The 20,507-nt window shown below is 48.0% G+C and overlaps 1 protein-coding gene across 6 annotated transcripts in view; it reads right to left on the bottom strand.

Moving 5' to 3' along the window:
- Positions 1 to 20,507, bottom strand: part of LOC128332764 (sialic acid-binding Ig-like lectin 8) — a 28,516-nt gene that overhangs the window by 6,886 nt on the left and 1,123 nt on the right. For 3 of the 6 annotated variants that reach the window (XM_053267464.1, XM_053267465.1, XM_053267459.1), the window contains exons 2-7: positions 13,566 to 13,692; positions 7,362 to 7,502; positions 6,113 to 6,547; positions 4,256 to 4,564; positions 4,053 to 4,109; positions 1,759 to 2,025 (exon numbers count right to left, since the gene is read on the bottom strand). In XM_053267464.1, coding sequence (XP_053123439.1) covers positions 1,759 to 2,025; positions 4,053 to 4,109; positions 4,256 to 4,564; positions 6,113 to 6,547; positions 7,362 to 7,467 — 1,174 coding nt within the window. In that variant the 5' untranslated portion in view covers positions 7,468 to 7,502; positions 13,566 to 13,692. Of the gene's footprint in view, positions 1 to 1,758; positions 2,026 to 4,052; positions 4,110 to 4,255; positions 4,565 to 6,112; positions 6,548 to 7,361; positions 7,503 to 11,549; positions 11,612 to 13,565; positions 13,693 to 18,166; positions 18,229 to 20,507 lie in introns of those variants that run through there. The other 3 variants (XM_053267461.1, XM_053267463.1, XM_053267462.1) reach the window with 3 other exon arrangements.

Consider the following 20,507-nt stretch of genomic DNA (forward strand, 5'->3'; position numbering starts at 1 on the left):
ACATTTTGTAAGCCAAGCATTGTGCATATTTATTTAACTTTGCATCGATTAGGCAGATGTTAGAGCCGTGCAGGACGGATTATTAATGCAGATGTTTAGACAGATGTTAAATGGTCCCGTGCAGGATGGATTATTAATGCCGTTTATTAATGTCTGTTACTGTATTTACCTGAATCTCACATTAATTTCCTCCCTGGTTATTTGATATTAGAAATCGGGAAGCCGTCTTACATTCAGAATCCTGTTCCTTTTGAGTAAATGTAGGTATAACCTGTATTTAACCTCTACTTTTTAAGGGGGTCTTCTTAAATTCAGAATTGTATTCCATTCGGGTAAATGACCTTTATCTGTCTACATTTGTTTTGCTGGTCAATAAAGTTTGAACTTGAACTTTGCATGATGTATTCTGCTTCCCCCATTCTCCAAGTTTTCATATCGTTTGACATTTTTGAAAGTGGTCACAGAGTGGAAAAGGAAAGGAAACAGGCCACTTGGGGGGGCACCATGAGGACCAGGAACTTGCTTTTTTTTTAAAAAAAAAGTGGAGATTTTATAGATTCCAGATATTAGATTCAGTGCATGGAAAATAGTCCTCTAGATATGTTGTAGAAGGCACATGGCACAGAGTATGATGCTATGGCACAAGATCTAGGAGGACGACGAGGAATTACTTAGCAAAAAGTACCTTTATAGTGGACACAAAGGGCATCCCTTCAGCACACCACTTAATCCAACTTTTTGGCCAGAAAGGAACAGTTCAACTTCTCTGCTGCTTAGGGGCAGGGCTATGACTGGGCAGATGGGGTCAAAGAACATAAGCCACACGGCTCCAGGAAGCTATCTGGCTTGTCTCTCCCCCCCACCCCCACCGGCCACCACAAGCTCCGGCTGGCCTCATTCCCAGCCGGCTTCCTTGTCAATTGCACATTCCCCCCCCCTCTTCCTCCCTCTGAGAGATTGCAAAGAGCACATGCAGCTGGTGCTTCATTGCCAGCTGGAAGATGAGCTCCAGGTGATTGTGCGGGGCCTTCTGGGTGGTGGCCACGCCCCCAGCATGTGACATCACACGCAGGGAGTGTGGCTGGCATGCCCGAGGGGCCAACAGGGAGAGGAGCGAACACAAGCCCCTCTCCCCTCTCTACACACCAGCTGCTGCTCCTGGGTAGAAAGTTTCTCTCTCTGGCCTTGAGGGATGTGTTTGGGGAGGTCAAGTGGAGAAGACGGAGGATCCAGCTTCCTTCATCCAAGAGCACCTTTTACAGGGATATTAGATGCTCCCTCCCCTCCACTTTATATGTAAAAGGAGCAGGCATGTGAACAACAAATATGGCAATAAATATGGGCCCCCTCCTATCTAGGTGGGTGTGAGAGTCGCTCTGCCCAGAGGGCGGTCCTTTCGTGATGCACAGTAAGGCGGCCACCTCAGGCAGTAGAGTCTGGTGGTGCCAGAGAGGCAGAAAGGTGTTCTTCCCACTCTCCACTCCTCACACCAAAAAAGGACTTCTTAGAAAGCTCCATAGTGTGTCAGTTTGGCATGGGATTCTGGCAGTCAAGCGGCTAAATTCTGCATGACATGTTCTAGAACTGCACTATGCAATGAAACAGATTCCCATTGGCCCTAATAGTGGGGGACACCATTCGGAAAGAATCCATGGATGACACGTGTTCAGACTTACGTAGGGGTGCTTATTGGGTTAACACAAGTCAAGCCACTTAGTGCTTGAGGAAGATCCCCCCCAAGAGAACCCCAGCTCTTACATTGCACAACCAGTCGGAAGGTCTTATTGGCCGACCCATGTGGATTCTCCGCCCGGCAGCGATACTCTCCAGCATCCTCTTCTCTGACCAGGGTCAGCAGATGGGTGTACTTCCTACCCTGCTTGGGGTTGCTAAGGTTTCTGTTCTCCTTTGTCCAAATAAGAGTGGGATCAGGTTTACCATCAGTCTGACAGATGAGGCTGACCTTGTCCCCTTCTCGGGTCATCACAGAGGCCAAATCCCCTCCAACTATTCTTGATGAGGAGCCTGCAAGAGAAATGGAATGAGCGGAGAATTGCCTTGGGATCCCTGCTGCTCAGGAAGCCCCACTGCATGCTGGGATATGATTGTGTGTGTGTTGCAGAGGGGGCAGTTGACAGCAGCCCTGAACAAACCGGGGCTCCTCCAGGAAAACCCAGCTCACCAACCACGGATTGTAGCCTGCCAAGTTTCTTGACACTGCACTCCCAGGCAGGTAGCAAAAAACAAGAGCATGGGAAAACACAAGCTGAGCAGCAGTGCAGGCCTAGTTTGCACTCAAATCTCTCTCTCAGCTCTCAGATGATGCTTCTGCCTTTGGTGTTGGAAGTGAAGGACTCTGCACTGCATCATGCCTCAGTGACAGAGGGGGACAGACTAGCGAGTCAGAGGGCTAGAGGGGTCAAGACATTGCTCATTCCTCCTCTCTACTGCTCTGACACTATCCCTTTGATATGTAGATTGCTACTCTCACTGACTTCCTGCCTCCCTCCCTCCCTTCTTCCTCTTCTCTCTAAAACACACACTTGCCTCTCTCTCTGTACCACGTGTGCACAGAGATGCAGACAGCATCTCTCTGCATCCAGCTAGCTAGCTAGATTAGAGACTCTATCTCTCCACTTTCCTATCTAGAATGGAGTTCTCCAATAAAGACTCCTCATATTGATTAGAAACCATGAACTGGCTCCAAGTTTCTTTTGGCTTTTAGGAGATATGCATGCCTGGGCAGACTCCACTGTGTTTTGCCTCTGTGCACTCTGTTGTAATAGAAGGGTATCTCGTACCAGAGAGAATTCCCAACATTTGGAACAGGCCATAAAATTAGGGTGGTGTTTATTAGCCCAGGCCTGCAGCTACCACATGACAGTTGGGCTGTATGGAGCACAGACCGGACACTGAGGGCACAGGTTTCTCTTCATGGGATTATGAGCCCTCTCAACAGAGGGAGGATTATTGAATGAGCAGAGGGGCAGGCAGAGGGAAAGTTTGAGGAGCAACTCCCGACTTTATTTTATTTTATATAAAACATTTTGTGGAGTGTGGGAGGAAAGACACTTTTGGAGGCGATCTGGGGTTCTAGGTTTGGAAAAGGGGAGTTCAGTAAAATGGGAGTTGGGGCGGAATCCTTGGCTGCTGACTCGAGGGAGTTTTCTGCAACCCTGCGAATGAGGATTACCATAGGCGGATTAAAGGAGAGGCAGTAGAGATGACTGCTTATGGCAGCAGAATTCCTCCAGCGGCATTTTTTAAAAAAATAAATGAGAAATATTTCATTGCGGTGTCTCTGTGTGTGTTTGATTTGCAATTTGCTTGCCCGGGGGGCGGGGGGGCGGCAAATTCCTTGCTGCCTACAGGCGGCAAAAGGGTTAATCCACCCCTGAGGATTACCTCATCACTGGAGAATGACATGTTACATTACTGGAACTGGACTTTTGCAATGGAGTTGAGTGGCAAAGACCAGCTGGGCTGAAATCCCTCACAGTCAGTTGCTCAAATACGTTTGTATCTATCTCAATCTGTACACCACCCCAAATTTGTATCTCTGGGTAGTTTACTACAACATAAAACAAATTAAAACAAAGATTGAGACATTTAAACCATTCAAAACCACAATTCGAGTTTTCAAAAGCTTGGGTGAATAAATGTGTCTTAAATATGGAGCTCGCATGTGGAACGGTCCCAAGGTTTTGTGAAGGAGGAGCATATTTCCATCTGAGTGGGTTGGGCACCAAGGCTGCAGGTCCCAGTGGGCTCAGATGAAAAGGTCCCAGTGAGCGTAGCCCCTCCCTCTTCCTGTCCAAGCTGCCCCACCCACCCCACCCACCCCTGCCTCCCAGACAACTCTAACCAGCCTTTCCACTGCATCCTCGCTCCTTTGAGATCCTCGGCCAGTTCCTCACTGTTCATTGAAATGCTTGGCATCATCTCCAGGTTTCTACAGATTCCCTGCAATGAGCTGGGAATCACCGGGTTCTGGAGGTGGGGGTGTGAGCGTGATGGGGATGTGCAGAGGCGTTTGGAGCTTCATGTCTCACCAGGTTGTCCTCCAGGGCTTGTGACCTCCACAGCAATCTCGACATCTGAAGGAGGGTCTGAAACAGAAGAGGATGGAAAAGGCACTCAAAGGGAAACTGCAGAACCCAAGAGCAAGTCAGGAGGGGAACTGGATTCATGGGGAGGGGGGGAATGGTGGCAGGACTGGGAGGAAAGGAGATACAGAGCAGAGGAAACTACTTACAGGCAATGTCAAGGTGGATGCTGTTCCTTCCAGTCCGATCTGCACGGTACGTGACATGGCAGGTGAGGACTTTACCCTGATCAGTTGAGGAGGGGGTGAAGGTGATGGAAGATCCATACATCTGGCTCCCATTGCTGTGTCGATTGCTCTCTGGAGACCCTTGAATTTGACTATAGGTACCTTCTCGGATCCAGGAGATGATGGGCTCAGGAGGACCTGGGCAAACCCCCCATGCCCAGCAGGTGAAAGTGACTGGCCTCCCACGAACCACCTCAGAGGAGTTCAGGATTACTGGTTTCTCTGTCAGTTCTGAGCAAATGAAAGATCCCAGGGGGAAATCAGAAGGAAACCCACAGTGCATTTGCCATGAAAGAGGATATATGTTACTTGTACTAGGAATGGTCACCAAAGTCGCTCGCTCCTTCCTTCCCAGCCACCCTCCCCAAGTCAAGTGAAAGCTGCCTTGTTTGTTTTTGCTGTCCCGCCCACATGGAACATTTCGGTGCACCTTCCTGCTGTGAACTCCAGAGGAGGAGCCATAATAGGGCAGGTGGAGTCAAAGAACCTGAGCAGCCCAGCTCCTGGGGGCCGCCCGACTCCACAAGCTCCAGCCTGTTCTCATTTCCCAGCTGTTTCCATTGTTGGCTGCATGTTTTGTTTGTTCTATTCACAAGGGCAAAAATGAACCAATGTGCATCCAGCAATGACACAGCTGGGAAATGAGCTCCAGAGAGCTTGTGCTTGTGCAGCCCTTCTGGGGCTGTGGTCATGCCCTCTTGTGCTGTGCGTGATGTCATGTGCAAGGGTGCCTGGCCTCATCCCCAGAAGGGACACACAAGTCCTCTGGAGATCATCCCCATCTGACATTTTCTTAAGAGAGAGAAAAGAAAACACATGCACCCAACCAGCAAACACCAGCTGGGAAATGGGTTCCAGAGGGTTCGCACAGCCCCTCCAGGGCTCTGATCATGCCCCCTGCCTTGTGTGTGGCATCACACACAAGGGATGTCACTGGTGTGCATGCTCTGCACACCCAGCAGGGCCACCAGAGATGGGGCGGGGTGAAAATGTACCCCTGTTCCCCTCACTTTGCCCCTGGTTAACTCCACTGCTTCGTAATACACATAAATGCTCTAGCAGCAGATGATTGCCAAGTGAAGCATTAATGGAGTACTAAGCATTTGTCCGGGCTAATGAGACCCTACTGTTGACTGCATTGAAGGTCTCAGAAACTGGAAGGAAGGCTTGTCCCAATGTGAACAAGGGGCTTTATACGGAATCTAACTGCAGACTAGTCGCCTCCAAATGGCTGAATTAAGTGAGCTAGAGCCAATTTGTGCCCATTTTGTTTCTGATTTTTCAGATATGAAAACACCGAGGGAATACAGAGTGGTCCAAGAAAGTGTCCTTCATGAAATGGACCCACTTGCTAGCTTAGATTTGTATTGTAAAAATTGCTCACGTAATAGAAATTGTATAGAAATTGAATTATTATTATTATTATTATTATTATTATTATTATTATTATTTCCAAGTGTTTCTCTCAGGAACATCAGATCTAGATACTTTGTCTATTTTAAAGCAGTAGATGCAGAACATTCTGATTCAAGCCAGAGTCCAAGGAGCTGAGAGTCCCAGGACTTTCCCCACCCCAACAATGTTTTAATTGCTGTTTTGTGTTTTTAGGTTGTGAACTGCCCAGGGACTTATGTTTGGGGCAGTATAGAAATGTGTTAAATAAAAATAAATTACTGCATGAAAGAGAGCACTGCAGTCAGGGGATAAACATTCCTGTCGACCTATTGACTACTTTATCATCAAATACGTAAGTAAATAAATGAAGAGAAAACGTCTTGCCTGTGACATCAACTCGGAGGAAAGCAGATGTTCCATCAGGATTCTCCTGATAATTGTATTTTAATCTCCCTCCTGCAACTATTCTAAAGAAGTATCGCCCCTGGTCATTCTGTTGGGCATCACTGATGCTGAAGGAGCAGCTGCCTTGTGCTGGATCTCCTGTTAACTTGAAGCGCTTCCAAGCAGATGTATCAATGATCCCGTTGTCATCATTGGTGGCTACAAGAAGACCATGTTGTTTGCTGCTATAGGGCCGTGTATAGTACTGTTCTGTTGTAGTATATTTAAACCAATAGCCACGTAGTTGCCCAGAGCTGGTGTGGTGTTGCTCATTATAAGTGAAGTTGCAGGGAATGGAGACACAGAGACCTCGCTGCACAGAGACCGTGGCAGGTGCTGTCAGTACATAACCTGGTACTCCCAGGCTCTGCATACCTATGGAAGGAAGGAAGGAAGGAAGGAAGGAAGGAAGGAAGGAAGGAAGGAAGGAAGGAAAGCAGGCAGGCAGGCAGGCATTAGTTAGTATGTGGCTCCTGCCTAAATCAGTCGGGTTGGCACTGCCTGCCCTGCCATCCACACACCTTCCACACTCAGGACGTAGCCCTGACTTCCGTGCCTGGGGATTGGTCGTCTGCATCCCCAGAGCCTCAGCCAAGGGTGTTGCCAGATTTGTGGGGGACCCTGGTATAGGGCCTCCACCCTGTCCCCCAAATTTCTCTGAAAGGGGAGGGAGGGGGACGCAGAAATAGGAAGCAGGACAGTTCCTTTCATCTCCCCCCTTGTGAACAGGAGGTGCCAGGATACAGGGCAACAGTAGCTCTTCCTCCTCCTCACTGTTGGAGTGTCAAAGCAGGAGGGGCTGCTGCCCCCCACCCCACCCCCCTTGCCCGAATGGCAGCAGCCAGCCTCCCCCTCTCCTGCCTGGAGATGCGGCCAAAGACTGAACCTGTGACCTTCTTTTGCATCCAGAAGATCTGCTCTAGTTGTTGAAGCCTCTCATGACGAGCATGTGAAACTGCCTTACTGGCCACCAGAGGGCTGGTCGATCTAGCTCAATGCTACAGCCGTCTATGCTGCCTAGTATGGCTGTGCAGGTTTCGGAGGAGGGTCTTTCCAGGGATTAGACCTGGGAAATTCTGCCGGAAAAGCAAGATGCCCTTCCACTGAGCTTTGACCCCAGCCCCAAATAACACAGAAACAGTTATATCCAGAATCTGCTCAGTAAGTATCTGTACATCGTCACACCTACTTTTGCAGCAAAGGGCAAAGAGCAGAACTGTCACTCTCGCCACAGAGGAGGGTACAATCTTCCCGATGGGTCCTGCAACCTGCCAGGTCATTCTGTCCATTGGCATCCTGGGGTTTTCTTTCTGGGACAGGACGTCTGGAGCTGGGAGAGAAGCAGTGTGAGATCAGGAGCAGACACAAAATGCATTGGGCAGGTTCACAGTGATGGATCTAATGCCAGCTCTGCAGGAATCTAGAGATTCCTGGGGCACTTATGCTTTCATGTAAACTAAACTCCCCCCACCCCACCCCGTGATCTCCAGTTGGCAGGGTGCCATCTTGGAGCTTTCCCAGATGGGTGGCTTTACTGTGGCAGGAAGTGCCTAAAGTTAAGCCCTGCTGAGCACTGCACCAAAGTGCTGTTTTTTAGGATGCACATCACGCGCAGTAACTGTGAATCGTCAGGAGCGACGCTGAACAATGCCATTGGCTGTACGAACGGCACCTTCTGTCGCCATCCTGACCTTGCAGTAAATGGTTCCATCATCACCAGCCACAATAAATCGTAGGTAGGGATTATGGGAGTTGTAGTTCAGCAACATCTGGAGTACGACAGGTTGGGAACTCCTGATTTCGGGCTTTAGAGATCAGAAACATGTACAGTTTTTGTGTTTGTATATTATATATTTTAAATCAGATTTCTTTTCATATATTTAGCTTAATACTTTTAACTGTCATTTTTATTATATGTTTTTTAACTTTTGTAAACTGCCTTGGGATTGTTTTTAATGAAAGGCGGTATATAAATTTAACAATAAATAAATTTTTAAAACCACAGCACTTGAAATTGGGCCTGGAAACAAATGAGGAGCCAGTGATGATCGTGCAATTCTGGTCTTCCACTCAAAAACAGATTCTCCATCAATAACCTTTCTCTCTCTTTTATCTTTTCTTTTTTCTTTTTTGCAAGAACTGAAGTTTCTGGACACTTTCCAAAAGCACCTTGCCACAGTAAGTTACAGTAGTAGTAGATGTCCCCAAGGCATGTGAAATCCTGCCACGATCCTCTTCGGGAGAGGAGCCCTTTCGGTGAACTTGCAGAGGCATTTGATTGGCAGCTGATGCAAACCGAAACCGAAACTGACAGACCAATCTCAGCTCTTGTTTCACTTTTACTTGGGGCTAAACTAGACCATAGGCAGATTGTGAATGGGGCCTGAGTGTTGGCTTTCTAAATGTAAATATCAGTCACGTGGCTCCCAGTGGGTTCTATGTAGCCTTCTATGGCAAAGAACAGCTGTGTGGGGTGGGGTAATCCAGATCAGTGGTGTATGGGGGAACCGTCCTTAGGGCAGGGCAAGAAGGCCCCACTCTTTTAAGCCCCATTAAAATTAGTGGCAAGGGGGAGCCTGTACTGGCTGATTTGCCCCAGGACCGGTACCCTGCCAGGGTTCTCTAAGGATAACCCTGATGATTTAGAAACCCCCCTCCCCCTGTGATCTGGATCCAGATCAAAACTGCACGGAGGGTTGCCAACTTGGACAGAAGCTATTCCTGAAGATTTTTATTCCAGTATTTTTTTCACCGTACCAAGCCATCAACATCTCCAGGATTCCTTTCCATTGTCACCTGGAGACTCCCAGCCAATCCCAGAGGGTGGGCAACCCTAGGCCCCCACACAGTTGCTGTTTACACGGAAAAAAGCAAACTCTGCGGGCCCAGATCATGTAATCAGTGTATAGCTTAGCTTGGCCATGAGGTGAGGAATGTAGACAAATGATTCCAGGTAGGCATCATCACATTCATGGATGGGCCTTTCTTGACCAAAGGCCCAGACAAGTCCCCAAAAATCTCTTTATGTGGGAGATCTGCAATGGAGTCTCCCAACATGGAGCCAAAATGGAGTCTACCAATATTGGTCTTCAAAATGGAACCACAAGAACCTGAACATTTCCTCACAGCAGCAAGGGGTGGTGGTTAGGGATCTTTCACTCTTCCTCTCCATGCCTTTTCCCTGACCACCACCCCCTCACCCCCACCCCAGTTGCTGCTTGCCCCACAGGGAAAACTGGGGATTTTTTCAAGACCTTAATCTGAACTTAACTGACATTTCTGGCTGGAAAATGAGCCACACCACTCAAGGGTGGCCCCCAAGGTGTGGAGGGAAGTAGGGCAAGCACCCCCTCAGACAGCTTGCTCCCACCTGCCCCCCATTTCTGTTTTCAAAAATCTAATATGTGAGAGTCAGACACAGCTCATCCAAAGTGCCTAAATGTGTGTGTGTGTGTGTGTGTGTGTGTGTGTGTGTGTGTGTGTGTGTGTTTGTCTGTGTCTTTCTGCATTACTAGTAACTGCAGGAGTCCCCAAATTAGATAGAGAAGGCAGTGCTGGAGAAGGGAGCATTCAAGCCTGACCCAGATTCTGTATCCACACATGAAATCATGCCCTCACACAACTGCTGTATATAATCAAATGGGAAAACCCATGCAGGGGATCGGAGGCAGAACCAGCCCTCCTGGGACTAAGGCCAGTTTCACACACCTGATGTGGTGGGTCTGAAATCCTATCTTAAGTTGCCAAAGTTAAGTTCCCAAGCCTCCCAGCTGACATCTGCCCAACCTTCACCACCCAGCTTCAACTATCAGGTACAAAATGGGCAGAAAATGTCAGTTGAATGTTGGGTGGAAGGCTTGGGAACCAGATTTTGGCAGATTTCAATGAAATGCCCACTGTGGGGGCATACTCCCTGGGATCTGGACTTCATGCCAATCATATGAAGCCACCCTAAGCCAATAAGTCCATTCACACATTATGTTCGACACTCATACAATGAGTGTGCCGTGTACACCAGCACAGTCATTCACATGTTAGGTTGGACGCAGGTATAGAAATACACTTCCTATCTATACCATGCGTTCGAAGGGCCTGTATCCAGGTTCACTTTTAACATGAACCCAGGTACAGTCATTCACACAAACAAACAAACACATGTACGAGTGTACAGACATCTGTACACTCGTACAGCATAATGTCTGAATTGAGCAAGTCTCTTGGTCCACTTAGCTCAGTGTTATCTGTACTCAGCACCCTTTTGCCTTCCCCTGTCCATCTCTTCGCCAACAAGTTGACTGCAAAACAGGGATGTGGCTAGGTACTTAAAAGATCTGGTCCCTGGGCCCACAGATGCCCGTTTGATAATGAAACTCAATCATACCCCAAGATGAATCACATAACATTTTTTAAAAGTCTCCACTATTGCAACACAACACCCATGAAGGTGTAAACAAAACAGGAGAGCGCTAGGTGAAACCGGGAATTCTCCCCCATGCTCTGTGCAGGTGCCTCCGCTGCTGCATTTCCTTTCTGGAAGGGGTCAGGGAGGAGGCTGATGGGATACGGGGCTCTGAGCAATTTCCTGGGGGGGCCTGTGCCCTATGCGCCACCCCCTACTGACACCCCCACTGGGAAATATGGCCCGTTTTGCCCACCTCCCAAAAGTTGGAGGAGAGCAAAAGAGAGAGAGGGACCCTTTCTTAACCACCTTACAACTACGATGGATATTTATACACTGCTTTCCCACAAAAGTTCCCAAAGCAGTTTACAAAGATATAAATAAACAAACAAACCCTTCAAGCAAGGGTGGGGCGCACAGAGGGCAGGCACCCCCCCAAAGCATCTTGTCCCCTCCCCACTGCCCCCCATTTCAGAAATGTAATATGTGGGACACAGCTCGCCTACCCATAACTGTGCTTTACCCCTTCAGCCCCTCTTCCCCGCCCTCCCCCCACGCCTCCACTGCCCGCAGATAGAACCTCTCGCGCTTCTCCTTACGGAGCTGCGTCTTCTTCAGCAGTGGCTGCAACGATTTTGGTGGTTACGATTTTGGTTATCGGTCAGGCTCAAAGCAACCCGGAGATCTTAGGCGTGGGTTCAATTGCAGTTCCATGAAAGCAAAAACCGCTCTTGGCGTTTGTCTGGGGGTTCAGCTTCAGGTGTGGTGTAGCGTCCCAGTTATAGGGGGAACGCACAGCTTAATCAGCAAGGAGAACAAGACGTTCACGATGGCCTTCCTAGCAGAGAGAAGCTCCAGTGAATGTGACTTTTCCACCCCCTCTTCAGTTTCTCTTCTGTGGTCTACAGTTACTGACCTTTTCTCTGTCCTATCAGGGCCGAGCACTCGACCCTTCTTGCTCACCCCAAGCCTACTTACTTATCCTGCAGCAAAAGAGGAACCTTGGGTACGACTCTGTCCTCTGCCCGGGCTGCCCGTGGTCTGAACCACAAGGAAAATCGAGCTCAAAGCAGAAGGGCAATTGTAATATACAGGAACCCAAAAAGCAGAAGTGTCAGAGAACAAGTTATGCAACGAGGCTGAGAAGAGGGAGATATTTTCCCCATAGGACTGCACGAAATCTCACCTTCTCACCACAATCACCACACTCATGGTGTCAGTTTGGGCCCCTACAACTGGTGAACGGACCAGGAAAATGAGGTGCTCTCACCGGCAGACTGATCCAGGAGAGGCCAACCTGAGGCTCCCCAGCTGACGTGTTGGACTATAGCTCCCATGATCCCATGCCACATGGCGGCAGGTAGTGATGGAAATTGCAGGCCAACAACAGGTAGAGAGGCTCAGGTTGACCTTCCTGGTGCCAACCACTAGACCCTTATCCCTTTTTGCCTGACAAAGTAAACGGCTTGGATTCCACACCGTGTAACAATGTCTCTTCTTCCCCTGGTCCCCAGCAAAAAACAGAAGGCTGACAGCAAGGCTTCCCATTCGTTTCATTCATTCAGAACAGTTTATATTCTGCTGATTTTCACACATCAATGCAAGGTGACCCTGTATTTATTGGTTGGTTGGTTGGTTGGTTGGTTGGTTGATTGGTTGGTTGCATTTATATACCGCCCCATATACAATCTCTGGGCAGTTTACCCATTAAAACACAACAATCAAAACCTTAAGTCATATAAAACCAATTAAAATAACCATCTATAAAGTTTCAGCACATCATAAACAAAAAGCCTCATGGGTGTGAGGGGACATGATGCATCCCTCTTCCTGAAGCGAAGCAAGACCGAGACTGGTCAGCACCTCGATGAGAGCAGAACACCTGGGAATGCCACATGTGTTGCCTTGAGTCCCATAATGAAGAAAGGTGAGAACTAATCATTTGTTGGGGGGGGGGGACTTTCCATATTCCACTGCCTGAGGAAGGTGCTCATGGCCCCCCTCACACTTCTAGTCTCCCATTCATATGCAACCAGGGCAGACCCTGCTTAGCTAAGGGGACAAGTCATGCTTGAGACCACAAGACCAGCTCTCCTCTCTGTCTACGTTGCACATTTAAATCCTACAGGCTGATGCTTTGTGTGGTAGGTTGCACTGCTGCGATCCAGATGCTTAGCCCCCTCTACGTATCAGTCGCTCGGGTTTCTTGAGGAAATCCCCATCTGTCCAAGCAGTTCTAAACGGACAGTGCCGCTGATGTGCAGCAAGTGAAAGGTAGACAGGAAAAGGAGAAAAGAAGTTCACATTTGCCACCACAGGCTTCCGTTTAGAGGGATTTGTGTGGGCTTAGCTGCAGAGGTGATGTAAACATTGGCGGGGGTAGGGGGGTGCTGTGTGGCTGGATGGTAAATTGCATGACAAATATGCATATTTAGTTCCTGACTCAAATCTGGTTTCCTAATACAGGCCTCTTTACGTCCAAATGTCTGCCTAGAAGACCATAACACTAGCATGGGCCAATCCTTCCTGAGCAGGTCCCTCAGCAACATCATTTCAGTAGCAGAAGTGCTATTTTTGGAATCATCTACTTTCCACTCCTCCAGCCTGCTCTGAAATAATACAAAAGGGAGTGTGTGTGGGTGGGGGGGGGGACTTCTGTGGGAAGGGTGATGAGGTGGTCTTTGGGGCACTGTTCTGTCAAATAAAGAGAAGGCACGTGATTCACTCATATTCTAAGGGCATGATATGTCCCCCCAGGGACCCAGTTGCATTTTGCACCTCAATCCAGCCCTGGGGCATTATGTTGTGCAGGCCTGGAGCAGGGCTTCTCTGACACTTGATGTCAAACAGAGGAACGTCTGGCTTGCCCTGTGGCTTCCCCAGTCCCCTCTGCCTTGAGGATGGTATAAAATTGCCAGATTTTATTTACATGTCCTGCCTTTTCACTTCTGTTCAGCTTCTTCCGATCCTACCCACCAACAGCTCCCCACTTACCTGCTCTACGAAGTTGGACGGTCCAGAGGCAACCCTCCTAGAAGACCAACTTCCTTGCGAGGAGAGAGAGAGTACTGGAGACTGATGAGCTCTTTCTGGTATTTGCTTCGTTCAGTTCCTATTATCACTACAGAGATTCAAAATGAGCGTTGGGGAGGAAGCATGAGCCCAAAGAGACAGGACTAGCTTTCTACCCAAAAGGAAACAGCCTGACCTCACGGCTGACTGAATTTCAAAACATGAACATCGGCCTCCTGGACTGACCACATTCTAACAGATAGATAGGAACACAGGAAGCTGCCTTCTACTGAGTCAGACCATTGGTCCATCTAGCTCAGTACTGTCTACCCAGACTGGCAGTGGCTTCTCCAAAGTTACAGGCAGGAATCTTTCTCAGCCCTATCGGGAGATGCCAAGGAGAGAACTTGGAACCTTCTGCATGCAAGCAAGCAAGCAGGTGCTCTTCCCAGAGTGGTTCCATCCCTTAAGGGAAAGATCTTACTGTGATCATACATAGTCTCCCATCCAAATGCAAACCAGGGCAGACCCTGCTTACCAAAGGAGACAATTCATGCTTGCTACCACAGGACGAATTCTCCTCCCATAGATAGATGGATGGATGGATGGATGGATAGATAGTCTTTATGCTCAATGACCCACCTTAAAGAGGATCTTCTAACCACCAGTCCATACTAAAGCAGCATCTTGAACTGTAGACTCACTAAACCATGGGTTTTCAACCAGGGTAATCTGAAGTCTCATGGGGACTGCACAGGGTACACAAAACCCTCCCTCCTTTCTGACTGCATGCTACACTATTGGCTGCCTCTCCAGGAGGGGAGGGAGAGGAATATCAGACAGCATCCCTCCCTCCTCCTCTCCATGTGATTGGCTGGCTAGGTGCTCAGGCTCAGCCCACCCCCTCTCAGCCTGATTGACAGGCTCGGCAGCTAGGGAAATGCTGGCTGATGCTCAATATCGTCATTGCCCTTACTGCAGAACCTGTCAATCAGGCTGAGGGAGGGGTGAGCCTGAGCACACAGCCAGCCAGTCACGTGGAAAGGCGGAGGGAGAGGCGGGGCCAGGTTAGAGGTATGATTTGGAGCCCTGACCCCGAGGCTCCAGATGACAGGAATAGGAAGGAAGCTACAGTGTAGAGTTACGGGTTTTTGCTTGTTTTGGTCTTTGGTTTCATTTTGTTTGTTTGTTTCTGCCTGATTCTGGGGCAGATTCACTTAGCTTGCATTTAATTTCCCACCAACCAGGGGCAAATTAAAGTCTTTGTAGTAGGGTTGCCATATTCAAGCTTCCAAAATCCACATGGCCAAATCTGCATTCATTCATTCATTCATTCATTCATTTGATTTCTATACTGCCCTTCCAAAAATGGCTCAGGGCGGTTCACACAGAGGAATAACAAACAAACAAACAAACAAAAAAGATAATCAAAATGGATCCCTGTCCCCAAAGGGCTCACAATCTAAAAAGATTATGCAGGAACCAATTTGCATTTTATTTATTTATTTATTTGACAGATTTGTAGGCTCTTCCCTCCATCTCTGCCCTCCCATGTGATTGGATCCAGAGTAAAATCCAGGCAATCTGGACAGCGCATTTGAAATCCATGAAAATCCAGGTGGGATTTAGCAGCCAGGTGGAGGAGCCAAAATCCGGGGGCTATCCTGGGGGACATGGCAACCCTACTTTGTAGGCTCTAGACACTCTCATAATCAAAGGCTGCCAAGATAGGTGTATAGATAAATATTTGCATTCTATACAATGTATGGGTCCCCTAATATTTATTTATTTATTTATCATATTTATATACCGCCTGGTATATGTACCTCTAGGCAATGTACACAATTTAAAACACAACAAATATAAAACAGAGTACAAACCATTAAAGACATTTCACAGAATAAAACATGTCAAAACAATTTCATGGGATAAAAATGAATGGTTTAAAATTAATCTCAGTTAGAAGCCTGAGAGAACAAATGTGTCTTGAGGGTCTTCCTAAAAGCAAACAGAGATCCTCTTATTTTGACAGGGAGCATATTCCAAAACCTCGGGGCAGCCACAGAGAAGGCCCAGTCCTGTGTCGCCACCAAACGAGCCGCTGGCAAGCCTAACTGGATCTCTCCAGACGATAATGGGTGGCAGTGTTCATGACAGAGAAGGCGTTCTCTTAAGTACCCTGGACCCAAGTCACTGAGAGCTTTATAAGTAACCAGCTTAACCCACACAAAGCACCTGCTCGCTAGTACTTGATTGCTCCCCTCACCCCCTGCCACAGCCCCCCTCACTTCAGAGAGCTCCCCACCCTCACCTGAGCTGCACTCCTGCTCCTCCTCCTCCATCCCGTTCCTTCCATCCCCCTCACTCCTCTTGGTCACTCCTCTACCCCCCTCACTCCTCTTGCTCGCGGCTGCAGCGTCTCTGGCACCTATTGGCCAAGCTGCAGCCCCCTGTCCCCAGAGACCTCCCCACCCTCACCCGAGCTCTGCTCCTGCTCCTCTCCTCAGGAGCAGCAGCAGCAGTGGTTGACTGGGCCCTTCCTCCATGGCCACTTGTTCCCCTCCACCAATGGCCTCCATAGCCCCAACTGGCTGGGCCCTTCCTTGCTGCCACTAGGCACTGCCACGGTCATTCATTCCCCTCAGGCTACTGACAGGCTCGGGCCCGTCTTTTGCCCTCCTTCTTTCTCTTCTCCTCCCTTCTTTTTCTCTCTTTCTCTCTCCTCCACTCGCTCTTCCCCTCTGTCTTTCTTCCCCACCCTTCTCTCTCTCTGTCTCTCTCTTCTTGAGTTAACAGATCTTGTTCATCTTGTTTCCTCATCTAATTCACACAACAGCAACCCTCTTCTCCTAAAGGGGCTCTTTCCTCTTTCACAACCCCTCTCTTTGCAGACCCCTGCCTACTATCCTTTTATATATATAGATTCCTCTCCTCTACAGTCAAGAACATAAATTCCAACCAGTAACAGTTGCATTCCAACTGACCTTAACCATCACAGGCTCCTCCTCCCTATCTGCATATAGAATCCCCATTGCCCAATCACCATGGTGCCACAGGCTCCTCCTCCCAGTCTGTATATATCTCCACTGCCCAATCACCATAGTGCTTCTGCTCTCACAGGCTCCTCCCCCTATTTGCATATGGAATCTCTACTACCCAATCACCATGGGGCTTCTGCTCGCGAACTCTCACGAGACCTGCCACACACAGGATTAGCCACAGGTACATCTTAGAGAATATATATATATATATATATATATATATATATATATATATATATGCAGCACTTTTTTATTTCACTAGGAAGGATATTGGTAGTCAGTCAGGGGCGTAACTAGGGGAGAGGGGGCCCGTGTTCATCCCTCTCTCTGGCAGCCCCCCAGAGTGAGGGAGACAATTACCCATTAAGTTTGATTTAGCTATTTTCTTTTCTCATTTTTTGAGTCATCTGAGATTTGGGGGGCGGGGGGGGGCAGCGAAAACTTTTTCGTAGGCCCTTGGGAGCTTTGTAGGCCATAGGCACCATGTTTCTTGTGCCCAATGGATAATCCAGCCCTGCCACCAACTTTGAAAAATTTGTTATTGCAGGGTGTAAGACTATCTGTCTGCTTTTATGGGGTACCACAATTCTTGGCTGCTTATATGGGGTACCTGAACTGAATCTTTGAGGCAGAAAGAGTAAACCTGTTTTTTTTTTTAAGGCTAAAAAGCCCTGAGTTAAACACAAGCAGAGCATTCTGGTTACAGTATTGGGGTTTGTTTGTTTTTAACTCAGGCATGTAATGCTGTAAGGAAGCCAGATAGTAATATAGTACAATATTCATACACAGCTTCCTTAGGGGAGCCACATATGTGACTATGAGGAGCTCTGGAATGGCCAGTGGTTCTATACTCTCAACAGATGTTACTACACAAATGTCCCTGGGCGGAATACAAAATGGCTTCTGGAGAAATGGCCTCCCGCACGAGTATTCTAGAAATAAACCCTATTCTGCTTCTTGTTGAAATACTGGTAAAAACAGAAGTAGGTGAAATACCACAAGACAGGCTGCTGAATTTTCAGTTCCTCAGAGACTTTAAGGCAGAGAGATGTCCCCAGGGAAGCAACTTGTTTAAAATGTGAAAAATAGCCATAGTTAGGCCTAGAAATGTGAAGGCACCCTGGGGGCAAAAAAGCGGAAAAGAACAGGAAAGAATAGGGCGGGGTACAGAATTTTTTCTAGTAATTTTTTTTTTAAACTCTAGCAACTGTTTCTGCTTCTTCAAATGATGGTTTCTATTCCACCTTCTGGGGGTGCAGGGTTTATTCCAAGCTTTCCCCATAAATGCACAAGCAGTGGTGCAACCGCCCCCATTCCCCAGTCTTCTGCTACTACTCCTACAAATATTTATATACCGCTCTTCAACCAAAGTTCACAAAGCGGTTTACCAAGAAAAATAAATAATACCCAAATAAAATGGTCCAATGTCCCCAAAGGGCTCACAATCTAAAAGAAACATAAAAAGAAGAAAAGAGTAACATAACAGAGGCAGTAGCAGCTTGTCCTAAGGAGCTAAGGGGGCACCAGAGGAGGTGCAGATACCTCTGCTTTCTGGTAGAAACTCGGGTCATGGGTGGCTCTTCTCTCTCCTGCCTCACCTCAGAACCATGCTGCCTGCAGGCTGGCCATTCTACCTGACTAGGAGAGGAGAGCTGGTCTTGTGGTAGCAAGCATGACTTGTCTCCATAGCTAAGCAGGGTCTGCCCTGGTTGCAGATGAATGGGAGACTTGATGTGTGAGCACTGCAAGATATTCCCCTCAGGGCAGGGATGAAGCTGTTCTGGGAAGAGCAGAAGGTTCCAAGTTCCCTCCCTGGCAGCATCTCTAAGATAGGGCTGAGAGAGACTCCTGCCTGCAAGCTTGGAGAAGCCGCTGCCAGTCTGGGTAGACAATGCTGAGCTAGATGGACCAATGGTCTGATTCAGTATATGGAAGCTTCCTATGAGTGCCAGCTCATGAAAATTACATGTGATCTTTCAAGAGCTCCTAGTCCTGATGGATATAGTCATAATTAATCAATGGAATTCCTTGCCATGGGATGTGGTGATAGCCACCAGCTTGGATGGCTTTAAAAGGGGCTTAGACAAATTCATGGAGGACAGGTCTATCAATGGCTACTAGTCTGTTCCATTGGCTGTGGGCCACCTCTAGCTTCAGAGGGATGATGCCTCTCAATACCAGTTGCAGGGGAGCAACAGTAGGAGAGAGGGCATGCCCTCAGAGACGCTCTTACCCCTGGACATCTGGGCCGAAGTCCAGGACCCCCACACCCCCTGGGGCCCTCCAAATCCTTTTTAGTCTGTCCCAGGTGATGTGGTCACATTAAAAATTTATTACAAATACTGTGTTTGGGGGTAGAGGGGCTCCAAAGGCCTTTAGGTCCAGGCTCCAAAATTACCTAGGTGCACCTCTGCATGCCCTCTGCTCTTGCCTGTGGGCTCCCCAGAGGCATCTGGTGGGCCACTGTGTGAAACATGATGCTGGACTAGATAGGCTCTGGGCCTGATCCAGCTGGACTGTTCTTATGTTCTTATTTAATAATCGGCTGATTCTGACCAGTTTTCTATAAAATTTGAGTAATTCCTCTTCTTCTCTAAAGTTCCAAGGTATGCCAGCTTCTCTATTTCTGCAGTAAGAAAATCAGATAAAGAAGGAAGGAAGCCCATCTAACTTCCTCTGAAATGCAGATTCTGCGCCCTAGACCAGACCCACAGAGAGTTACATGTTGACAAAACAGCAGAGAATGTATGCATATATAGAAATGATGCCTACATACTGAGGTTTGTGGGGGGGGGCATTCTCTGATGTGTGGTTTCCTATATAGAGTAGGCAGAAGCTGGAAAATGGGGAATTCACCGTCAAAAGTCTAAATTTGGTTCTGGTGAAGAACGAAGGCAACTGCTTCTGAAGGAGAAGAAGAGTCAACCATGAGACATTACCGGATAGCAGCTTCCCACAAGCAACAGAAACAGCCTTTGGGGATATCCCCTAGACATGATAACATGGTGATTCTCTTTATTTAGCAGGGGGAGAGTAAGTGGCCCTGTCCACCCCCAGCACAGTGCCTCCAGTGACTGTTACTGGTGTCTATCTGATGTTACTTTCAAGATTGTGAGCCCTCTGGGGACAGGGATCCATCTAATTTATTTATTATTTCTCTGTGTAAACCGCCCTCAGCCATTTATGGAAGGGCAATATAGAAATTGAATAAATAAATAAATAATGATGGCTGACAGTAAGACTAATTCACTCCTGAGTATATAGAAACATAGGAAGCTGCCTTCTACTGAGTCAGACCCTTGGTCCCTCTAGCTCAGTATTGTCTTCACAGACTGGCAGCGGCTTTTCCAAGGTCGCAGGCAGGAATCTCTCTCAGCCCTATCTTGGCGATGCTGCCAGGGAGGGAACTCGGAACCTTCTGCATGCAAGCAGGCAAGTGCTCTTCCCGGAGGGATCCCACCCCCTAAGGGGGAATATCTTACAGTGCTCACATGTGTCATCTCCCATTCAAATGCAAACCAGGGCAGCATACCCTGCTTAGCTAAGGAGACAATTCGTGCTTGCTACCACAAGAGGACCAGTAGTCCTATAGAAATTAAGTATTCCTTTCCAGCTACTAGCATGTTGCAGGATGCTATCTGGTGTGCCATGCTGACTTGCTTTGAGGCAACTGCCAAATAGGGGCATTTATACTCCCTGCCCTTGGAGTGGCTTGCCCCATAATGCACCACAAAGGACATGTCCCTCCTGGTAAACAAATGAGCAGGTCAGTTTAAACTCTCCACTTTGGGTGGGGTAAAAAAAAAACTAAGTGTGCTCAGGATGAAAAAGACTGGGAGACACTGTTTTAGAGTAACTCCTGAGTAGTACTATAGATTAACTT

This window comes from Hemicordylus capensis, chromosome 7, assembly GCF_027244095.1.
Source record: "Hemicordylus capensis ecotype Gifberg chromosome 7, rHemCap1.1.pri, whole genome shotgun sequence".
Lineage (NCBI taxonomy): Eukaryota > Metazoa > Chordata > Lepidosauria > Squamata > Cordylidae > Hemicordylus > Hemicordylus capensis.